The 18,096-nt window shown below is 43.4% G+C and overlaps 1 protein-coding gene across 1 annotated transcript; it reads right to left on the bottom strand.

Moving 5' to 3' along the window:
• Positions 1–3,965: 3,965 nt before the first annotated feature.
• tnfaip3 (tumor necrosis factor, alpha-induced protein 3) lies at positions 3,966–17,619 on the bottom strand. The gene is made up of 9 exons (XM_047352094.1): positions 17,262–17,619; positions 13,890–14,301; positions 10,090–10,280; positions 9,844–9,985; positions 9,425–9,595; positions 9,153–9,333; positions 8,070–9,049; positions 7,758–7,966; positions 3,966–7,128 (listed from the first exon to the last, which is right to left on the bottom strand). Exons 2-9 carry the CDS (start codon positions 14,194–14,196, stop codon positions 6,853–6,855), a joined length of 2,457 nt encoding a protein of 818 aa, XP_047208050.1. The 5' UTR covers positions 14,197–14,301; positions 17,262–17,619; the 3' UTR covers positions 3,966–6,852.
• Between the last annotated feature and the right edge of the window lie 477 nt (positions 17,620–18,096).

Below are 18,096 nucleotides of genomic sequence, written 5' to 3'. Positions count from 1 at the left end.
TATTGATTGCACATTGCACCAGTAAGAGCAGAGTGTGAAGGTTCAATTAGCAGGGTAAGAGCACAGTTTTGCTGAAAATATTGAAATGCACACAACATTATGGGTGACATAACAGAGTTCAAAAGAGGACAAATTGTTGGTGCACGTCTTGCTGGCGCATCTGTGACCAAGACAGCAAGTCTTTGTGATGTATCAAGAGCCACGGTATCCAGGGTAATGTCAGCATACCACCAAGAAGGACGAACCACATCCAACAGGTTTAACTGTGGACGCAAGAGGAAGCTGTCTGAAAGGGATGTTCGGGTGCTAACCTGGATTGTATCCAAAAAACATAAAACCACGGCTGCCCAAATCACGGCAGAATTAAATGTGCACCTCAACTCTTCTGTTTCCACCAGAACTGTCCATCAGGAGCTCCACAGGGTCAATATACACGGCCGGGCTGCTATAGCCAAACCTTTGGTCACTCATGCCAATGCCAAACGTCGGTTTCAATGGTGCAAGGAGTGCAAATCTTGGGCTGTGGACAATGTGAAACATGTATTGTTCTCTGATGAATCCACCTTTACTGTTTTCCCCACATCCGGGTGAGTTACGGTGTGGAGAAGCCCCAAAGAAGTGTACCACCCAGACTGTTGCATGCCCACAGTGAAGCATGGGGGTGGATCAGTGATGGTTTGGGCTGCCATATCATGGCATTCCCTTGGCCCAATACTTGTGCTAGATGGGCACGTCACTGCCAAGGACTACCGAACCATTCTTGAGGACCATGTGCATCCAATGGTTCAAACATTGTATCCTGAAGGCGGTGCTGTGTATCAGGATGACAATGCACCAATACACACAGCAAGACTGGTGAAAGATTGGTTTGATGAACATGAAAGTGAAGTTGAACATCTCCCATGGCCTGCACAGTCACCAGATTTAAATATTATTGAGCCACTTTGGGGTGTTTTGGAGGAGCGAGTCAGGAAACGTTTTCCTCCACCAGTATCACGTAGTGACCTGGCCACTATCCTGCAAGAAGAATGGCTTAAAATCCATCTGACTACTGTGCAGGACTTGTATATGTCATTCCCAAGACGAATTGACGCTGTATTGGCCGCAAAAGGAGGCCCTACACCATACTAATAAATTATTGTGGTCTAAAACCAGGTGTTTCAGTTTCATTGTCCAACCCCTGTAGATCAGCTTTTCTCCAACCTAGTCCTCAGGGTACACTGCCCTGCATGTTTTAGATATTTCCCTGCTTTACCACACCTCATTCAGATGATTGCAGTTCAGCAATAGCCTGTTAAAAAGCCATCAGTTTAAATCAGGTGTGCTGAAGCAGGGGAACATACAAAACATGCAGGACAATGAGGACCAGCGCTGAAAAACACTGATCTAAATAATCCATTTTCATCATGCATCGGGTGGCAAATAGTCTATAATTTGAAGTCAAACCTGCCTATGGGCAGGGTTTAATTTAAATCCTCATTTGGACCTGGGTTAGTTCTAGGCCTCCTTAAAATAAATCTGATCATTTTAATCTAGATAAGGAGAAGTCTGTAAGTACTTAAATCAATGTCTGAGAAAGATAATTCAATAAGTATTGTTACAAGTTTAAAATGTGATTTAGTCTAGAACTAGGGCTTAAGCCCTGTATTGGATACTGGCCCCGGAGGTCAACATTTAAGATGGTTCAAGATATAAAAGGCCATATCCTAAAATCCCTTCTAAATGTTTGGCAGGTAGATGCCTTTTAATAGTTGTTCTGGAAACTGGGCGACCTCAAGATGCTTTGTCGCAGATTTTAAGAGTTTTACCTTTTTTAATTATTAAACTGACTGTAGATATGGGCAACTTCCTGTGACTAGCTATTTTCATGTAGCCATTTGCTGACTTCAGAAGATCAACACACATCTGCCTTAATTGAATGACAGGTTCTCTTGTTTTCCCAATTTTGAAGAGTGGGGCTGAGAAGAAATGATGTGATATTTATACTCCAGGGTAAACTGGAAGCAATGAACTCCTAATTAGAGGTTCTTAGACAATCCAATTAATTTATTAATGAGCCTCAGTTATATTTATTTTACAAGAACCATTTGGCATATCGGTGAAAGTGGATCAGGGGATTTGTGAAAAACAATTATTTCTTAATGACTTCCCCCTACTGATTGAAAGTGTTCAAATTAAGGTTAGACTTTTCTTAGCTTTCCAGTGTGAGATTACACTCCTGCAATGAAGTGTGAATTTCATTTTAAGGCTTTTTAACATGTCTTGACCATGTGAGTCAAAAAGTGTTTTGAAGAAACACCATGAAAGGTTAAAAAACTACAAAGGTAGAGGCTAAAATGCTTACTAATAATTTTAATCTTACAGTGAAACATGTGGAGATTCTATACTTATCCTAATCAATGATTTCCTTTCCCATTTAAACAACAGCGTAATTATTTTAACATTCTAACCCATTACCTCTGCATCATTTCAACAAAGGCAGTACATTTTGGGGAATTTGTAAATTAAATATGTTTCATAAGTACATTCTCACACTAGACAGAGGTACTCGTATCTTAGTTAACACGCTGATACTTTTCTTGTCAGAGGAAGTTTTTTTATATACGTATTTGCATGCTGGGGTATTTCCAGGAAACCACATCAGCCTACCACATGAAGCCTACGCAAAACCCAGCTGTCCCACTCTTCTTAAATGTCTTTGTTGCAGTCTTTGTAATCAGTTCCCCAACTCTAACTGCCATCTCTCCTCACTCCAAACTCCCCCCTCCCACCAGATGATCTGTTCCTCCCAAGTGAGCTCTGTGTTTTATGTGAGGGTGGGGGATACCTTTTTTCACGACTATTAAAAATCACAACACTCTAATAGCATGGAAAAAAAAAAAAGAAAAGAATATTCATGCGAAAAAATACAAGAAAAAAGTCACAATTTGAATTCTTGTTGATGGAAATGTTTAACGAAAGAGAAACAAACAGAGGCGGAAAGAAGATAGGGGAAAAAAAACCTAAGCCAGGTCTGCATACAGTAAAAATGGTGCATTCTGCCACATCTGAACCAGGCCTCAGTCATCTGTAATCTGTTCTTTGCAGAACCCACAGCACGTCCTACACTGAAGATGGATTCGGTAAGCAGATTTCTTTTTGTAAAAAAGGCACTGAGAAATAAACGCCTGAAGGAAAATGCTACAAAAGTGCAATGTTGATCATCAGACAGCATGAAAGTATACAACGTATAGGGGAGCATGCTTGTACTAATACACTTCTTCCTCTCAACCAGTCACACACATTGACATTAAAAATATAACTGAAAAGTTATTTCAATCAGTTCAAACATGAAACTCAAGTCTTTATTTCTGTTGTGATGACTATAACTTACAGCTAATGAAACCCCTCAAAAACGCTTTTTAATACAAAAATGTTATATTATGGCCTTTATACTAATGAAAAAGACTGCTTTCCTATGAGTCTCGAGAGCTGTCCAGCAAACAAATTCCTGCATTTTTATTGAAAGTTGAGTGGAAGGAAAACATGTAGAAAAAAAGGGAAAGAAGCAAGGATTACCCAGGCTTTAAAGAGATTATGAAGCAAAGCTTAGGCAACAGTTTGAGGGTGATTGTGTTTGTGCCACGCTGCATGGATGCAGTCATTTATACGAAGGCACAGTGCAGTAAATCTACACTGTACTTGGAGTAGGTTGAAATTTCTCTAATAAAAATCATTTATTTGTCTAATGATTTAATATTTAAAGACAGGTAGTTTAGTATTTTTACTAGCTGTAAGCCATAATCATCAAAATTAAGAGAAAAAATGCTTATATTCATATTTTAAGTTTCACTCTTTGATTTGAATTGCTTAAACAAATAAACTTTTCAATGATATTTAACTAAGCACCTGGCCCTTAAGTCTTACAAAAGCAGCTATACGAGCAGAACCACACACACACAGTCAAGAACCACAGTAGACAAGAGTTCTTAGTAAAAATAATTCATATTTTCACAACATATAAATAATTATTGAATCACACATTACAGATATTTTTGATATGAATAAATACTTAACAAATAAAACCAGGCTTTTTTTCATACAATACCCTATTGTAAAAAGAAACTTCCAAACCATTTGCATGTTTTGTTACACCTTCTGCTCTTAAGCCAATGCTTTCTCTACCGGTGGAATGTCGCAGACAAGTCCTAAATGCCTCAGCAGCTTAGACAAATTATGTGCAATTTATATGATCTCCTCGCAGGAGAGAACATATCTGTCAGAACCCACCTTCAAAAACCTGTTAGGGTGGGTCCTGATGAGCTGACCACTAATTGGTCTTTCATTGATTAAGGTTTGTCTAGAGGTGATTAAAGCACACAGAGATCTACGCACGGCCCGTCAGCATGTGTGGGCTGGCCAGCTTCAGTTACAGTTGAATGAAAAAGGCAGACCAAGAGCCTGGTTGTCATTCCTACACTAAAGCCACAGATGGACATCTACAGAGGAGTGGGTGTTTGGCAGTGGCTGATGTCACACCTGCGTTTGATAAACGTGATGCGTTTCAGGTCATCTCTGCAGTTACATGTTTCTCACTATTCAAACCAAACAGACATTCGTGGAAAGATTTGGGGGTCTTCATGTAAGGTTACACAGAATTGGAGATGTCTATATGTGGCACTTTACGTTAGTCTAGAATAACCCAGGCTGGCCGTTTTAAGGAGGTAACAACAACTGTTTTGATGGCACATGATTTTTTTTTTTTTTTACTTTTTGTCTTTTGGCAAAAACCAAAATAAAAGAGATTTATCAAAATACATTAAAAACTTCCAAAACCAACAAAAGAAAGCAGAAATGTCAGTTTTGTTTCTGTGTGTTTCATCCAGATGCACAGACCTGTACATTTTTCTGTTTGTGTTGTAAAATGAGGCATCGGGTTGGAAGGTCCTACAATATGGACTAGGTTCCATATTCACAGAAGCATTTAAAGGTGGGACAGCTGGATCACCTCAGCCCCTCCTCCCCCATTATGGTCCATAAAATTTCAGAACTACTTAAAGGCAAAACTTATCAAGGATCAGCCCCGATAACAGCGCCGTCACGGCGCTAAACACATTCAAATGAAGGAACTTCGCCAAAGCAGGTGATGGGGTTGCTTTCGGAAGTTTGGAAACTGTTGTCCCGGACCCGAAGAGCAATGCAACTCTTATGGGATTTATTTAGCGACACGTCACCTCGGGCTCGGGTGTACAATCTCACAGGAGTTGTGTTTGCATGTGCAAATGTGTGTATGTGGTGGTGAGAATTTAGGTGATGAAATTGTCAGTAAACAAGAAAACAATGTCCAAGGCAACAGATCTGTTTACGAGAAGAGCGAAATTTAGGAGGAAAGAAAGGAGAAATAGTAAGTGGGTGAGCTCTGTCTTTACTGTGTACTCTGCCTTCTGTCACCAGCATGTCAGCTACAATGGGAAAGGCTCGTGTTTCTGTACATGTAGCACCAAAACTAGCAGGGACTTCTCCGGTCTGTCTCCCACCGTTCAGTGACATGGTCTGTTTTAACTTTCCGTTTCAAGCTATTTAACTAACAGACGTGATGGTAGTTTATATACTTGATACAGAAAACTGTCCACATTTCCACTGGCTGAGCCATGGGAGTTAACTATCATTTGAGAATTGTATAAAACTGATCTTTTGGTAAAGAGAGCATAAATGAGATAGGCATGGGCGGGTTTCTGGGTCTCAAGGTAAACAGAGGTTAAAAAACACCAAAAGGATCAACTAAATTCCTCAAACTCAAATGTAATGTGGTGAAACAAAGATAAAGCCTGGAATTTAGTCATAAATCAGTGCTGAAAGAGATTTTTCAGAAATCTTTAGAAACAAAAAACATTTTTAGAAAGAGAGATTTCTATCTCAAGTAATAGAACAAGGACTGAACTGTGGAAACGCAAACATTATTCCCTTCTTAAGTTTTCCTCTTTTCATCCAGATTTGGCTGAAACGCTAAAATCTAATTTCATTTTCAGAGAATGTAGAAACCTTGCTTACCAGAAAAAATTACAATGGTGTTATAGAGAGCATTTCTTTAACTCTAATTGCTGCTTCTCTGTTTTAAATACAAGCAAGTAGATCATATTATACATTTTGTCCTACGTTTGTGCAAAACTGCTGTATTTTAACTCCAGCTGATCATATTGTCTGATTCTCATACCTGCCCATGCCTAATGGGAGATTTTGAGTGGCTAAGAGAAACAATGTTCAACCCCAGACATTCGGGGAGCATTGCATCGGCTCAGTTTGTCTCACTTCTGCTTCTTACTTCCACAGATATCTTTGCTGGGCTTTCCAAACTACTGCATCCCTCATTTCAACAGTGCAAATGCTGGACAGACAGGCAGACAGATACACAGATGGGATAAGACAGACAGACAGACATGGTAAAAATCCTTGGCTGTGGTCTATAAAGCAATGTCAGATGCTTCTTGTTAAGCCAATATACAATCATTTTGTCCGGCATGATTCCCTACGTACCTCTAAATACATACTGTACACAAGGGTTGAGTCAGTTGCTCGGACATGGAGCCACACCTCTGATAATTGCACAAAGAGGTATTCTGGAGGCCATGTCTACTGCAGAAAAAAAAAACACACACACACTTCCCCCCCCCGTGCATACACTCTCTGTTCACATTCGACTTTGGGGGAGGGGGTTTATTTTCAGGCCATAAGGTTACTAGTTAGTTACTAGCTAGTTAGTTAGTTAGTTGGTTAGTTAGTATCAGAGGTGCATTGACTGGCATGGGAAGCCCACTGCAGGGCGGTGGCTCTAGCGTGCTACCGATGTGTTGTCGTCGATGTGGCGTGTTGTGGTCAGCCGCGGTAGATCTGTTTGAAGTGGTCACACTCGTTACAGTAGCCCTGTTTCTCTTGGTTGGCATAGTGGTCGCAGCCCTGCGTCCGACACCTCTGCTTGGACTTCTCCTTGGGCGCCTGCGCCCTCCAGCCCACTTCCCGGCCCTGGCCCCGTGTGTGGCACTCCGGGCAGAGGTCCGTGCAGCCCGGGGACACGTTGCTGCAGCCGCTCCGCTGGCACTGAGTCTGGGTCTGGGACTGCTGTGAGGATCTGGGTTTAGCTGCTCGGTCACGCTATGTGCAGAGGGAAATGGACAGAGGAAGAAAAAGAATAAGGTCAATTGGAAAGTAAGAGTGCAGATACTACAATGCTTTGCAAAGGTACTGACTGAATTTTAACATTCGCATCAACTCTGACCAGCTTCCCTGTCCCTGCGGAATAAAAAGCATCCCCACAGGATGATGCTGCCACCACCATGTTTCCCCAAGGATAGTGTCTGGAAAGGGTCATTTGGATACTGTTTGTTAACCTAATTGATCTTCATACATTGCTGACCTATCTGCTCTGATCTTCATGATGCTCATTGTTCTCTAACAAACCAATAATTCTTAGAACAGATTACACAGCGGTGGTCTCTATTTACTTAGCTGAATTTTAATGGCAGCTGAAATTTTGTTAGTGCCATCAGAGTAAAGGGAGTAAACACACAAGCATCACTTTTCCTTTCACTTTTCAAGTACGCAGCACGTTTTCTTGCTCCATGACATATAAACCCCAGTAAATACATTGACATTTCTTTGTTGTGGTGTGACAAAAGATGAAAACAAAAGGTGGTTGCAAAAGCTACAGATCAACAAAAACAGGACGAAAGTGAAACACAAAAAACACTCAGATAAAAAAAAAAGGTGTGGCAGACACCTACCATGACTAGAGGAGGGGAGTGTGGCGTCCGATGTGCTACTTGATTAAGACGTGCACTTTGCTCTTTTACATAGCACTTTTCACAATAGTCCTCCAGCATTGCCTTGGCAACCGCACCGCACCCGGACCCCCGACACCGTGTGGCGTTCTTGAAGCCTGTCTCCAAACCGTGCCTGCTCTGGACTGGGGCGGGAGGAGGAGGAGTCAGGCCTGTAAAAAGATGGTAGCCCACGTTAGCAAAACCATAGTTTTGAAAAGACATTTCCCATATTTGAAAAACACTGTAACAGGATGATGTCATGGCAGGACTTACGATGGTTTGTCTGATAGTCTACATAGCAAATAGTGCAGAAACCCAATTTCTCCGGAGTCCCAAAGAACTGGCAGCCAGATCTTTTACAGAGTTGGGCCAAAGAAGTCTGCCAGACTGGGGTTAGGGTGGGGCATGGCTGCTCAGTGTCTCTGGCCTGGCTCCAAGCCGAGGCCTCAGTCCTGTGGTTGCCTTGCTGTGGCTCGACCCTCTCCGGAGCCTGCTGCCTCTGCATACAGGGCGCACACAAGCCATTGAATATCCTAAACACTTGCTGCCTACACATGCTGCACCGCTCTCTCTCTGCATCGCAGCCCCCCCACTGGGACCAGCCAGAGCCTTGTGTCGGGTGGGAAGCAATGAGCCCCCCATTGGGGCCTGGGAGTCCCGAAGCAGCGCTTCCGGCCCCAGGAGGTCCATTGTTTTGCCTGGCGTTGAAGCAACGCTCGCAAAGGCCGTCATGCTCCACGCTGAGGGTGAAGAGGCAGCCAGGTGTTTTGCACTTCATGGCATGAGTTTCGCTGTATAGGCTGAGGCTGGGAGCAGTGGGCGGGGCTGAGCGGGGGCTGGATGACACCACCCCTCTCCCAGAGGAAGAGCACGGCGGGCTGCTGCTTCGGGCTCCTCTGGAGCTCACCTCAGTGTCTGCTCCTCCCATCATTCCCAGTCCACCCTGTACACCTGCTCCCTTGGTCTGCACCACTCCTTCTATCCTGGCTCCCCCTCCTGTAGTGGCCTGTCGCTTCTCAAAGCATTCGTGGCAATGAGGCTGTGTGTCCACAGAGACGTAGAAGGTGCACCGTGGTGTAGCGCAGCGGATCTCTATGAGGGAGAGCTGGGAGACGGAAAAAGGCGGTGGTCTCTGCGGCTGGGCGGCCCAGGCCTGCTCCTTGTCCTCCTGCCATCGCTGGTACTCGTGGTTGACAAGCTGCAGGTAGTCCTCCATTAAGTTCATGTCTTCAGGAAGGTTACCCTCATCCAGCCTAGGGAAACAGACACACAACATGTTTAATTAACTTCATTGAACCTCAAACAGTCTTTTCAACACCATCAGTAAAAAGGATAGGACTCATAAATCATACATACTTTGCAGCCTTCATGATCCATGCAGTTTCATGGCCTAGGCCGATGACGGGGATCTCTATGAGGTGCAGGTAGTCGTTGAGCAGCCGCTCTTTCTGTGGCTCCTCCTTCTCCACAAGGAAGTGAACCTTCAACTCCTCGAAGCCCACCCTCTTCTGGTTGATCAGCGGAACGGCTAGGATCTCTGCAAAAGTACAAGCCTGTTTTATTTTCTCTATTTTTTCCATACATTGGCTGCATTACATCCGGCAGTTTTGGTTTATTTTTCGTCCTACCTGGGCCGCTGTCTTTGACGGTGATGAGGGGTGCGAAGTGCTGGGAGTCATAGCCAAGCACTATCGGGTATTTGTAGCACTCCGTGGGCAGCCAGTGTAGAGGCAGATAAATCCCACCCACGTTCAGAGGGGAGATGGAGGAGCCAGATTTCATACTCCTCACCACCTGGTCTGTTGATGAAAATAAAACAAAAACTAAATTTCAAACTAAACTGAAGACAAATAACACAGTTTCAGTTTAGAGTTCATTTGTCTTAAATCAAGAAACTATAAAGAAATAAGTTGGAGATTTAATGGACTGCCCATTAACACCAAATATTTTACTAACTTTCAACCCTAAAAAGAAGTTTAAATTACATTTCTTCATACTTTGGTATTTGGTTTTTGATTTCAGTCAAATCTTTCTCTGAGATGAGTACCTGCGATGACAACAATGGGTCTGCGGAGAATGTTGGAGAGGATGAAGATGTGAATGTCCTCCAGGGAGTCAAACTGGAGCCCATTGCTACTAGAGGCCGGAGAGGCCATCTTAACAATCTTGTCCCACTCGTCTTCCCAGTTCTAGGACAGTGCAAACATAACCAATCAGGATATAAAAGCCTAACCATGTGAAAAAGGGACTTGTTCACTGAGCCTTCAAAGGACTTTTAACATGATTTAGGTACCATGGTGGTGTATCTGAGTCCGGTCTGGGTGAACTCTTGCGAGTGCAGCAGCTCCGCCTGGAAGCGAGATTTAAACATAGTCGTGTCCGTCTCTTTCAGAACACCGTAGAGAGCTTTCCGGAGCACCAGGTCCGTGTCCTGGACGCCAAGCATGTACTGGGAGGCTGCGTGCAGCAAGCAGTTCCCGTCTCCTGCAGATATACACACACAAAACAGGAGGTTAGTCATTTAGTCTGTACATGGTGTTGAAAGTTCTCAAACTGTGCATGCATATATTCAAATACTGGTGTATAACAGAGGCCTCTGCACACACTAATATGTAACTGAAGTCTGGGGATTTCCAGGCCGCTGGGCCAATCATCACTATCTGGTTAGTAGATTATAACTTGACCCATATATGTCAAAAAGTGTACACACACACACACCTTCTATTGAAATCTGTAAAAAAATAATTTGCTTAATATCCATATTTTGTCTGCTTACCATTCAATGGACAGGGAGTTACATTAAAGCAGTGTTTGTGTGAGCAACTGAAAACCCTGGAATTTTATTTTGCCTCCTTCAGCAGTGCTGGGTCTTTTTCTCATTGTGAAACAGGAGAGGCTGTATTTGTCAATGTGCACAGCTCTGAAATACCCTGTTGTCACACTAAACACAGGAATTTCCCTGTGTTAACTTCTGCTTTTTTTTATGCTTATGTGTGTGTGTGTGTGTGTGTTTGGTCACTCCTCTGATCCCAGCTCATCAATGCTACTCAGCAGGTCCTGTACTTTCCACAGAAACGTGACTTGGACAAGAAGGAATGTTAGGGTTTTTAACTACTGTTATCATCAGCCAATGAGGGCTTGTGATTAATGGGCACTCAGATAAGGTGTGCACTCACATGTAACGCAAACACAAGGCACTCATGCAGGTCCTGTGATGCGTACATTTTCTCTGCTTTTCCTGTTCAGATAACTAAAAGTAGCTCACAGATCAATTCGGTCTACATAAGAAAATTAACCTAAAACTGTTTAGCGCTAACAATGAAGATTCTAAAAACATTCATGCAAGTAAGCCGATCTGTGAACAACTTTCTTAAAATAAAATTTTCATTAAGCTAAAATTAGCTCCCGTCAGTCTATATATAGAGACACTTCCTCTGTGGCTATCTCTTCAGGAAAACACGCCAAGCTCAATCTGATCGTGCTGCCATCCAGGCGGCAGCGCAACAAGCACTGGCTGGTTACCGGTATCGACGTTCGTTAAGGTCTTAAAAAGTTACAGGTTCAACACCGCTACATTTTAGTAGTTTAAAGCACAGAGTCAAGCCCCTCCTCCACTGGCTGCTGCCACTGCTGCTCAGCTGGCTGTGGAAGGGTTTCTACACTTTGCTGCTGTTTACAAAGCAAACTGGACTGTCTGGAAACAAACAAAAAAACTAAAACACAATACTAAACGAGCATCTTACATCACTCTTATTTAAAAAACAAAGTTTTAATATTATATTCTGTCCAATAAACAAATGGAAGCTACAACTAAACTTTCCTTAAGTTAGTTAATATAACTAAATATAAATATATCATTTTTTGCAGCAGAAGGGTTAGTTGTTGCTTATTGACATTAAAGAAAACATAAGTAAAAGCAATTAGATGACGTTTTACAGTTTTATTTGTAATGTTCTCAATGCCGCGTTCTCCCTCCCCTCACCTGCCAGTCAGCTGGCTGTAATTTACCTCTCGCACACAAGAAAGACTCCTATGCAGCGCCCTTATAACACAATAAGACAGCTTCAAAACTTTTGGCTAGCTAAAAAACTATTACCCACAACTTAAAGTGTTGCAGAAAGGAAAAAAGTTTAAATATTCACCGCAATAGACACTTGAGATCTACGACTACATTTTAGCATAGTTTTATCCTCTTGTGTCAAGATAAATAAAAGTAACAGATAATGACTATGCGGTGTTATTTTTGCAGCAAAGTAATACAACTGATGCTTCTCTGTGTTAAATAAAAGCAATTCAGATCTTAAACCTTTTTGTTTAAATACTGCGGCACCATGGGTATTTGTACTCAAGGTTAAAACAACATGAAGATCTCATCTATTAACCCATGCCCACAGCACAACTTAAACAGTCAGGGTCTCCGGGTTTGTGTGATGCCTCTTCCGGACTAATTTGGAACAAAAGTCAGAACGACGCACATAAAAATTCCCCAATCTGTTCAAATACTTTAAGATTCACACCAGAAGGAGCATTAAGAGCGTCGCCTTTGCTGCTAAAGCATGAGGAGTCAGTTTATTGTAGCCGAACCAATCCTGCGTGAAGGGTACACATGACAGACATGGGATGCTGCTCGGGGAAAAACCCTCGGATGCGTTTTAGAGTCACATTGAAATGTTATGAGATATCACTGAGCAGGGATGGAAGCAGGAAAACGGATACGACTCTGCTGCAGTTTACCATGCTTAATTCTATTTATTTGTACAACAATCTCTGGAGGTTTGGGTTTTTTGGTACATTTTTATATGAGTAATAGCCTGAGAAAGAAAAAAAAGGATTTTTAAGAGCTAATATAAGTCCCAGAGGACATCGGACGTTCTCCGAGGGACTCCATCACGTTTTGTCAGCCGAGGTCCAGTGACTCAGCATCTGTCCGTCAGAGCCTCTTTGACTGTGTGTGAGTTCATGTGTGTGTCCGTCCTCTGCTGAAAGTCATGTCTGGGTCCTTCAGAGTTAGGCGGTCCGGCTCTAACATTCTGCCTCATCAAGCCAGGAAATTCCACTCAGGTTACTTACTGGCCGGGTTTGTCATCAATAAAAAGGGGGTCTTATTGAAAGAGGAACCATGCCCTGATGAAAGTGCCTGTGACTCATTTGGGTCATTACTCTGAAATCAACAGGGACCCTTTAGGACAAAACATTCAGTAACTCAGACTAGGAGGAATTTCTCACATGAGGAAGAAAGGCGTTTTTTGTTTTTTTCAGATGGAAACATAAATGTTTATGTCAACCTTGTAATGCCAACTGATTTCCACTTCCTGTTTCTGTTGTGAACAGTATGGCTGACGATTTTCTTTAAAGGCCTTCTTTCCCCCCCATCCTTAAAATAGCTCAACAGATGCTCATAAACTCGGCCTCACGTGATCAGCTTCTGACCGAACGCATAAACCCGAGTCAGGCAGGTGTGCCAAGCTTCATCAGATCTACAGGTCTTCACACTTCTTACACAACCAAACGCCTAAACAGAAACGCAGGGGACAAAACAGTAAAGCTGTAACTACTGGAAATACTTTGGTCTGAAAGATCACCAGCAGTAAACAACATCGCTGTGGGTGACGCCGGTGAAGTTTCCAGTGCAGAAACTACGATCAGAGGCACCAGGGGCCCTCAGGATGTTCCCGAGTGGCAGCACGCACGTAACAGAAAACATGACTTAGCAGCGGGGCGCAAGGCTCGGCACATGAAAACCATCGGGGCTACTGAGTGAGTCTCCCTGAAAGCGGAACTCGTGCACCTTGATTGTTGTCATTTACAGTAACCCTGCTTGTGAGTAATGACATCTGAGAATTTAAATATCAAAACCCATTGACTGACTCATAAGCCAACAGCTTCTGCCGTAGAAAATGAAACAACATGCTCGGTGGGAAGCAGCAAAAATCGCAGCAGTTCCTAAAAGTGAGATATTTTTACATTTCTGTCTAAAAATAATCACAAAAAAACATTCAAGCGGTGAAGCTTCAAAAAACTTCACAGAAAAAGAAAGAAAAACACCAAACATGTTCCAACACAGTTGTTTCGCACCAGTTTTATGTTTCTTACCATTGGTGCGCAGTGGCACCATCTTCTTCAGTTCCCGACACCAGTTGAGCTTCTTCTCTTGCTCCAAAGAGGCCTGCATGGCTCGGTCCAAGATGGCGGCTTGCACAACCTCCCTGAAGGCTTGTGGGAAGTGGTTCATGGCGATCATCTCCAGCGTGTAGCGGTGCATCCCCCGCAGGTGGTGCATGAGGCCGCCGTTGGCAGCCGGCTTCACCACGTCGTTGGGAACGCGCTGACGGATCTTCACCGCTTTCAGCAGGTTGGATACGAACAGGAATTTGGGGAGGAAGTTCTGGCCCTGCGACATGGCGGACGGGTAGCCGGGAGAGTGGAAGGAGGGGAGGAAGAGGAACGAGGTGGAAAGGAGAAGGAGGAGGAGACTCTAACTGGCGATGGTGGACCAATGTGGAATCTGGACAGGAAAGCATAGGAGAAAATTGGTTACTTTTAAACAGTAGCAAAGATTAATCTGGTGGGAATTTTCTGTGGAGATTCCCCTTCCACATTAACTGAGACACAAAACACATTTTAATTTACAGTTTACTCGGGAAAGCACCCCTAACACAGAAACACTTTACCATTGAGGATACGAGGTGTTTTTTGCTTTTCAATGAGATTGCGTTCAGTCAAACTGAATAATAAAACCCAAAGAAGGCTTTATAGTCTTGCTTCTCCTCTAATTCTCCCCTTCGCCTTGATGTTTTCTGAGAGTTTCCCCCAAACAAGGTGTCCCATGAAGCTCAAAGCCTCCCAACAATCAACTGGTGCTTTCCAGACTTTTACCCTGGGCGATCCAGTGTTTTCCAGGCTGCTGGAAAGGTCACACGGCCTCCTCCCTCAACAACACCTCAGCGACCGTCAGCCCACATCAGGTCTTTGTTTAAAAATGTCAGCGTGTTAAGTAAAGACACAATAGGGCCCTCAATGCAGAAGGGAGATAAACCTGTCTTGATATTACCACTTATCCATACCGCAGAATATTGTGCTTTTTTTTGCCTTCCTGTTCTTTATAAAGTAACACAGCAATAACAAGCTAAAAGTAGCTGGTTATTAGTCACATTATGTGTCCTCGTACCCTAGTGCTGTTTAAGCAGCACTCCCACAATAAGAGTGATGGCTGGAGCTCCTTTAGACTGTTGGTGTTTTGGAACTGGTGGTAGCTTTTCTACAGCCACTACGCAGCAACATGTGAAGGGGGAGGTAGAGCACAGTGTCAGCCTATGCTTTAAACAGCCGGTGAAATCTGAGGTCACTCAATGCAGTCAATTTCTCTGGCGTCTCAGTGGAAGGACATTAAACTCCAGGGATGGTACGACGAAAAATGGTGGTGGTTTTGGAACCTCAACTTTTTAAAACCTAGGTTCCCCCTGTTAAGGCTAACTGGCCTCTGCTTACTACAATATTACGATAATTATGAATTTTGTGCTTACTATTAATATTTTATAGTTCAGTATATTTACATTTGTAGTTTTGAAGGTTTCTTTTCTAGAAAAAAAAGCCCAACCAGGAACTGACCAACAGTTACGTTTCTAAGTTGTTCTCTCCCTGAGTGAAAAACTTCTAAAATTATGAATAAAGTGGTTGAACAGTTTCAAAGGAACATTTCTGTCAAAAGCCAAAACTTTACATTACAAATTGATAAGAAGAATAAAAAAAATGTGTAACATCTCCTTAGTTTTCACACCATGACTGTCAAGAATTTTCTGGGACCAGAAATATTTCCATTTAATTTGTCTTTCTTGTAAGCCAGGCCACAGCAACAGGTGGGGGAGGAGAACCGCTGCGTAACTCCTCAGAGAGCCAGAGAAAACCCCGGCACATTCTCTGGTATCTCAATAAAAAGATTTTAAGCAGTAGAAAAGTTATGATGGATGTTTTTGTGGATTTGAAACATAACATAAATGTAACACAGATCATAATTAAAACCAAAGAATGGGAAACGACCCAGGCTTCCTCCAATATTAGGAGAATAACTGATTTTATCGGTCTGATTAATAATTTAATTTAGTGTCTTTGTAGTTTAAAACATTCACCCGTTCAACCATCTAAATGGTCTATGAACAGAACAGCAACATTGTTCTGAATATAAAACTGTTTCCCATTCTGTCCCTGGATACACCCTTCATCTAAAAGAAGGTGAATTCTACGCTATCAATTGATAGGAACTAGAAAGTAACGGGCGACCGTCCTTAGGTTTTCACACCATGACAGTTTGTGTTTATGGGAGAAAATATTTTCATGCAGTCGCATTCGTCTACCTCGTAAGCCTGCTGTGTGGCAGTGCGCAGCTACCGGTGGGGGACGGGGTTGCTGCACTACTCAATGGCTCCAACAGCTAGAGAAAACCCCTGGCAGCATTTTTTTGAAGGACCTTATTAAAAGGACAGTCGGGATGGTAGGATGGGATGAGTTTGTGGCTTCGAAGCAGAAAATTAACGGAACAGATTTTCATAACTTTTTAAAACATTGGTAAGCCTCGATACCGCCCACCAGTCCATTGCTACAACTATGTCATGATAATTCTAGACTTTGTTTTTGTTCAATTTTCAAATTCTAAGGTCTACTTTTCTAGGGGAGTGGAGCAACATAGGTTTTAAAGGACAATTCCAACCAAATAAGGGAGAATCTGTTGTTACCAGATGACAGGAAGTAAAAAGTAATGGTCAGCAAGTGAACCAGGAGTCTTGCTGACTTCTTTGCTTCCAATCTACATCCTCACATCAGCAAGCTGACAATGAGTCAGTGGATGCTACTGAAGTTCACAACCACCTGAAGGCTGGGGGAGCCTCCACTCTCCAAACAGGAGCGGCAGCAGCAGCAGGTGCAACAGCAGACTAGGCCCTGCTAAAGTCAGTCACTTTCAGGCAGCAGAGAACCAGAAAGCTGGCAGTCAGGATGCACGCTGCTGGTCGCTCAGTGTTGCCCCCCCCCCAGCAGGTACACCTCAGGCTAGACACCGTGGCGGACGCTGAGGCTTTAGCATGGCAGGCTACACGCACGCAAACACACAAAAACATAACAGGAGACTTGGCTGACGTTAAAGGCTTACGTAATTGCAATGACAACTACATTTGAGACAATGTAGTGATCAGCGTCGCTTCACAGCGCGGGTATACATAGGTGTGCGGCGGCGGAGCCGTCGGTTTATTAGTCCGTTTAAATGCCCCCGTTCACCGCTCGGAGGGGGGGACGTCTTTGTAAACAATGGCTGTCAAAGCCCCTGTCGTGAGCAGGTTTTCCTCCATGTCCCCAGAAACACGACCAACACGTTACTCAAGGCCCCAAAACATGATGTGTCCGATACGTCCCGGCCCCTCGGCGGGAAAATATAGTCCAGGCGAAGAGGGGAAACAGGGAGAAGTGTTGTCTTACCTGGGTAATGTGTCGGGGGGAGGGGGAGAGGGTGATAACAAAGCCTCCCGGATGCTCACGCTAGTCCTCTCTCAGCCACTTCACTCAGCCTCACCGCTGCGGTTCTCGGCGCCATTCAACCCTCTCTTTTCCCTCCACTATAACAGCTAACTCCGAGCCCTCGCAGCTCGAAGAAGGCTTTCGAAAGACTACACTCTTCCGCAAGCACTAGTTTTTTAAAAAAGGAAAAACTCCAAGTCAAGGGGATTTCCACACGGGGACTTTCCGTCCACCCATTTTGCTCTCTCTTCTCTCAGTCATAGTCTGATGTAGCTACACCCCGTGGCCGCTAGGGGGCCCTCCATCTGTCTGACTCAATACTGGAAAGCATATCCCACCTACTGAGCACAAAGGAGCCTTCACTGAATGAGAGAGACAGGTCGCGTCACACTCTATTTCATGAGACAGCCTTAGAAATAAATAATTAACCCCCAAAAAGGCCAGCCTCAGCAAATGACTCAGGAATACGAAAGAAAAACCCGTTACTTCATTGAAAAGCAGGGTTTGACTTGCAGGCTGCTTGTGTGTGTTTTTGAATGAGTATTCAATCGCTTGTCTAAGGATTCTGTAATGATGATAGAATACTGTTTTGACTGTTTGGAAAATAGGCTCTGAGGAATTAAGACGGGCTTTCTGCTATCATGCAAGACCTAAAGGTGCGGTTAACATTCAACTCTTCCCTTTTTTTCCACCATGTTTTGCGTTACTCAACGATTTTTTTGCTTTATGCATATGCAAGGCCTTTTCCTCTTAACCTTTGTGGTCCACATTGAGCTGCATGAACTTTATGTATTAA

Source organism: Girardinichthys multiradiatus, chromosome 22 (assembly GCF_021462225.1).
Source record: "Girardinichthys multiradiatus isolate DD_20200921_A chromosome 22, DD_fGirMul_XY1, whole genome shotgun sequence".
Classification (NCBI taxonomy): Eukaryota; Metazoa; Chordata; class Actinopteri; order Cyprinodontiformes; family Goodeidae; genus Girardinichthys; species Girardinichthys multiradiatus.
This window is presented reverse-complemented; position numbering and strand designations above follow the sequence as displayed.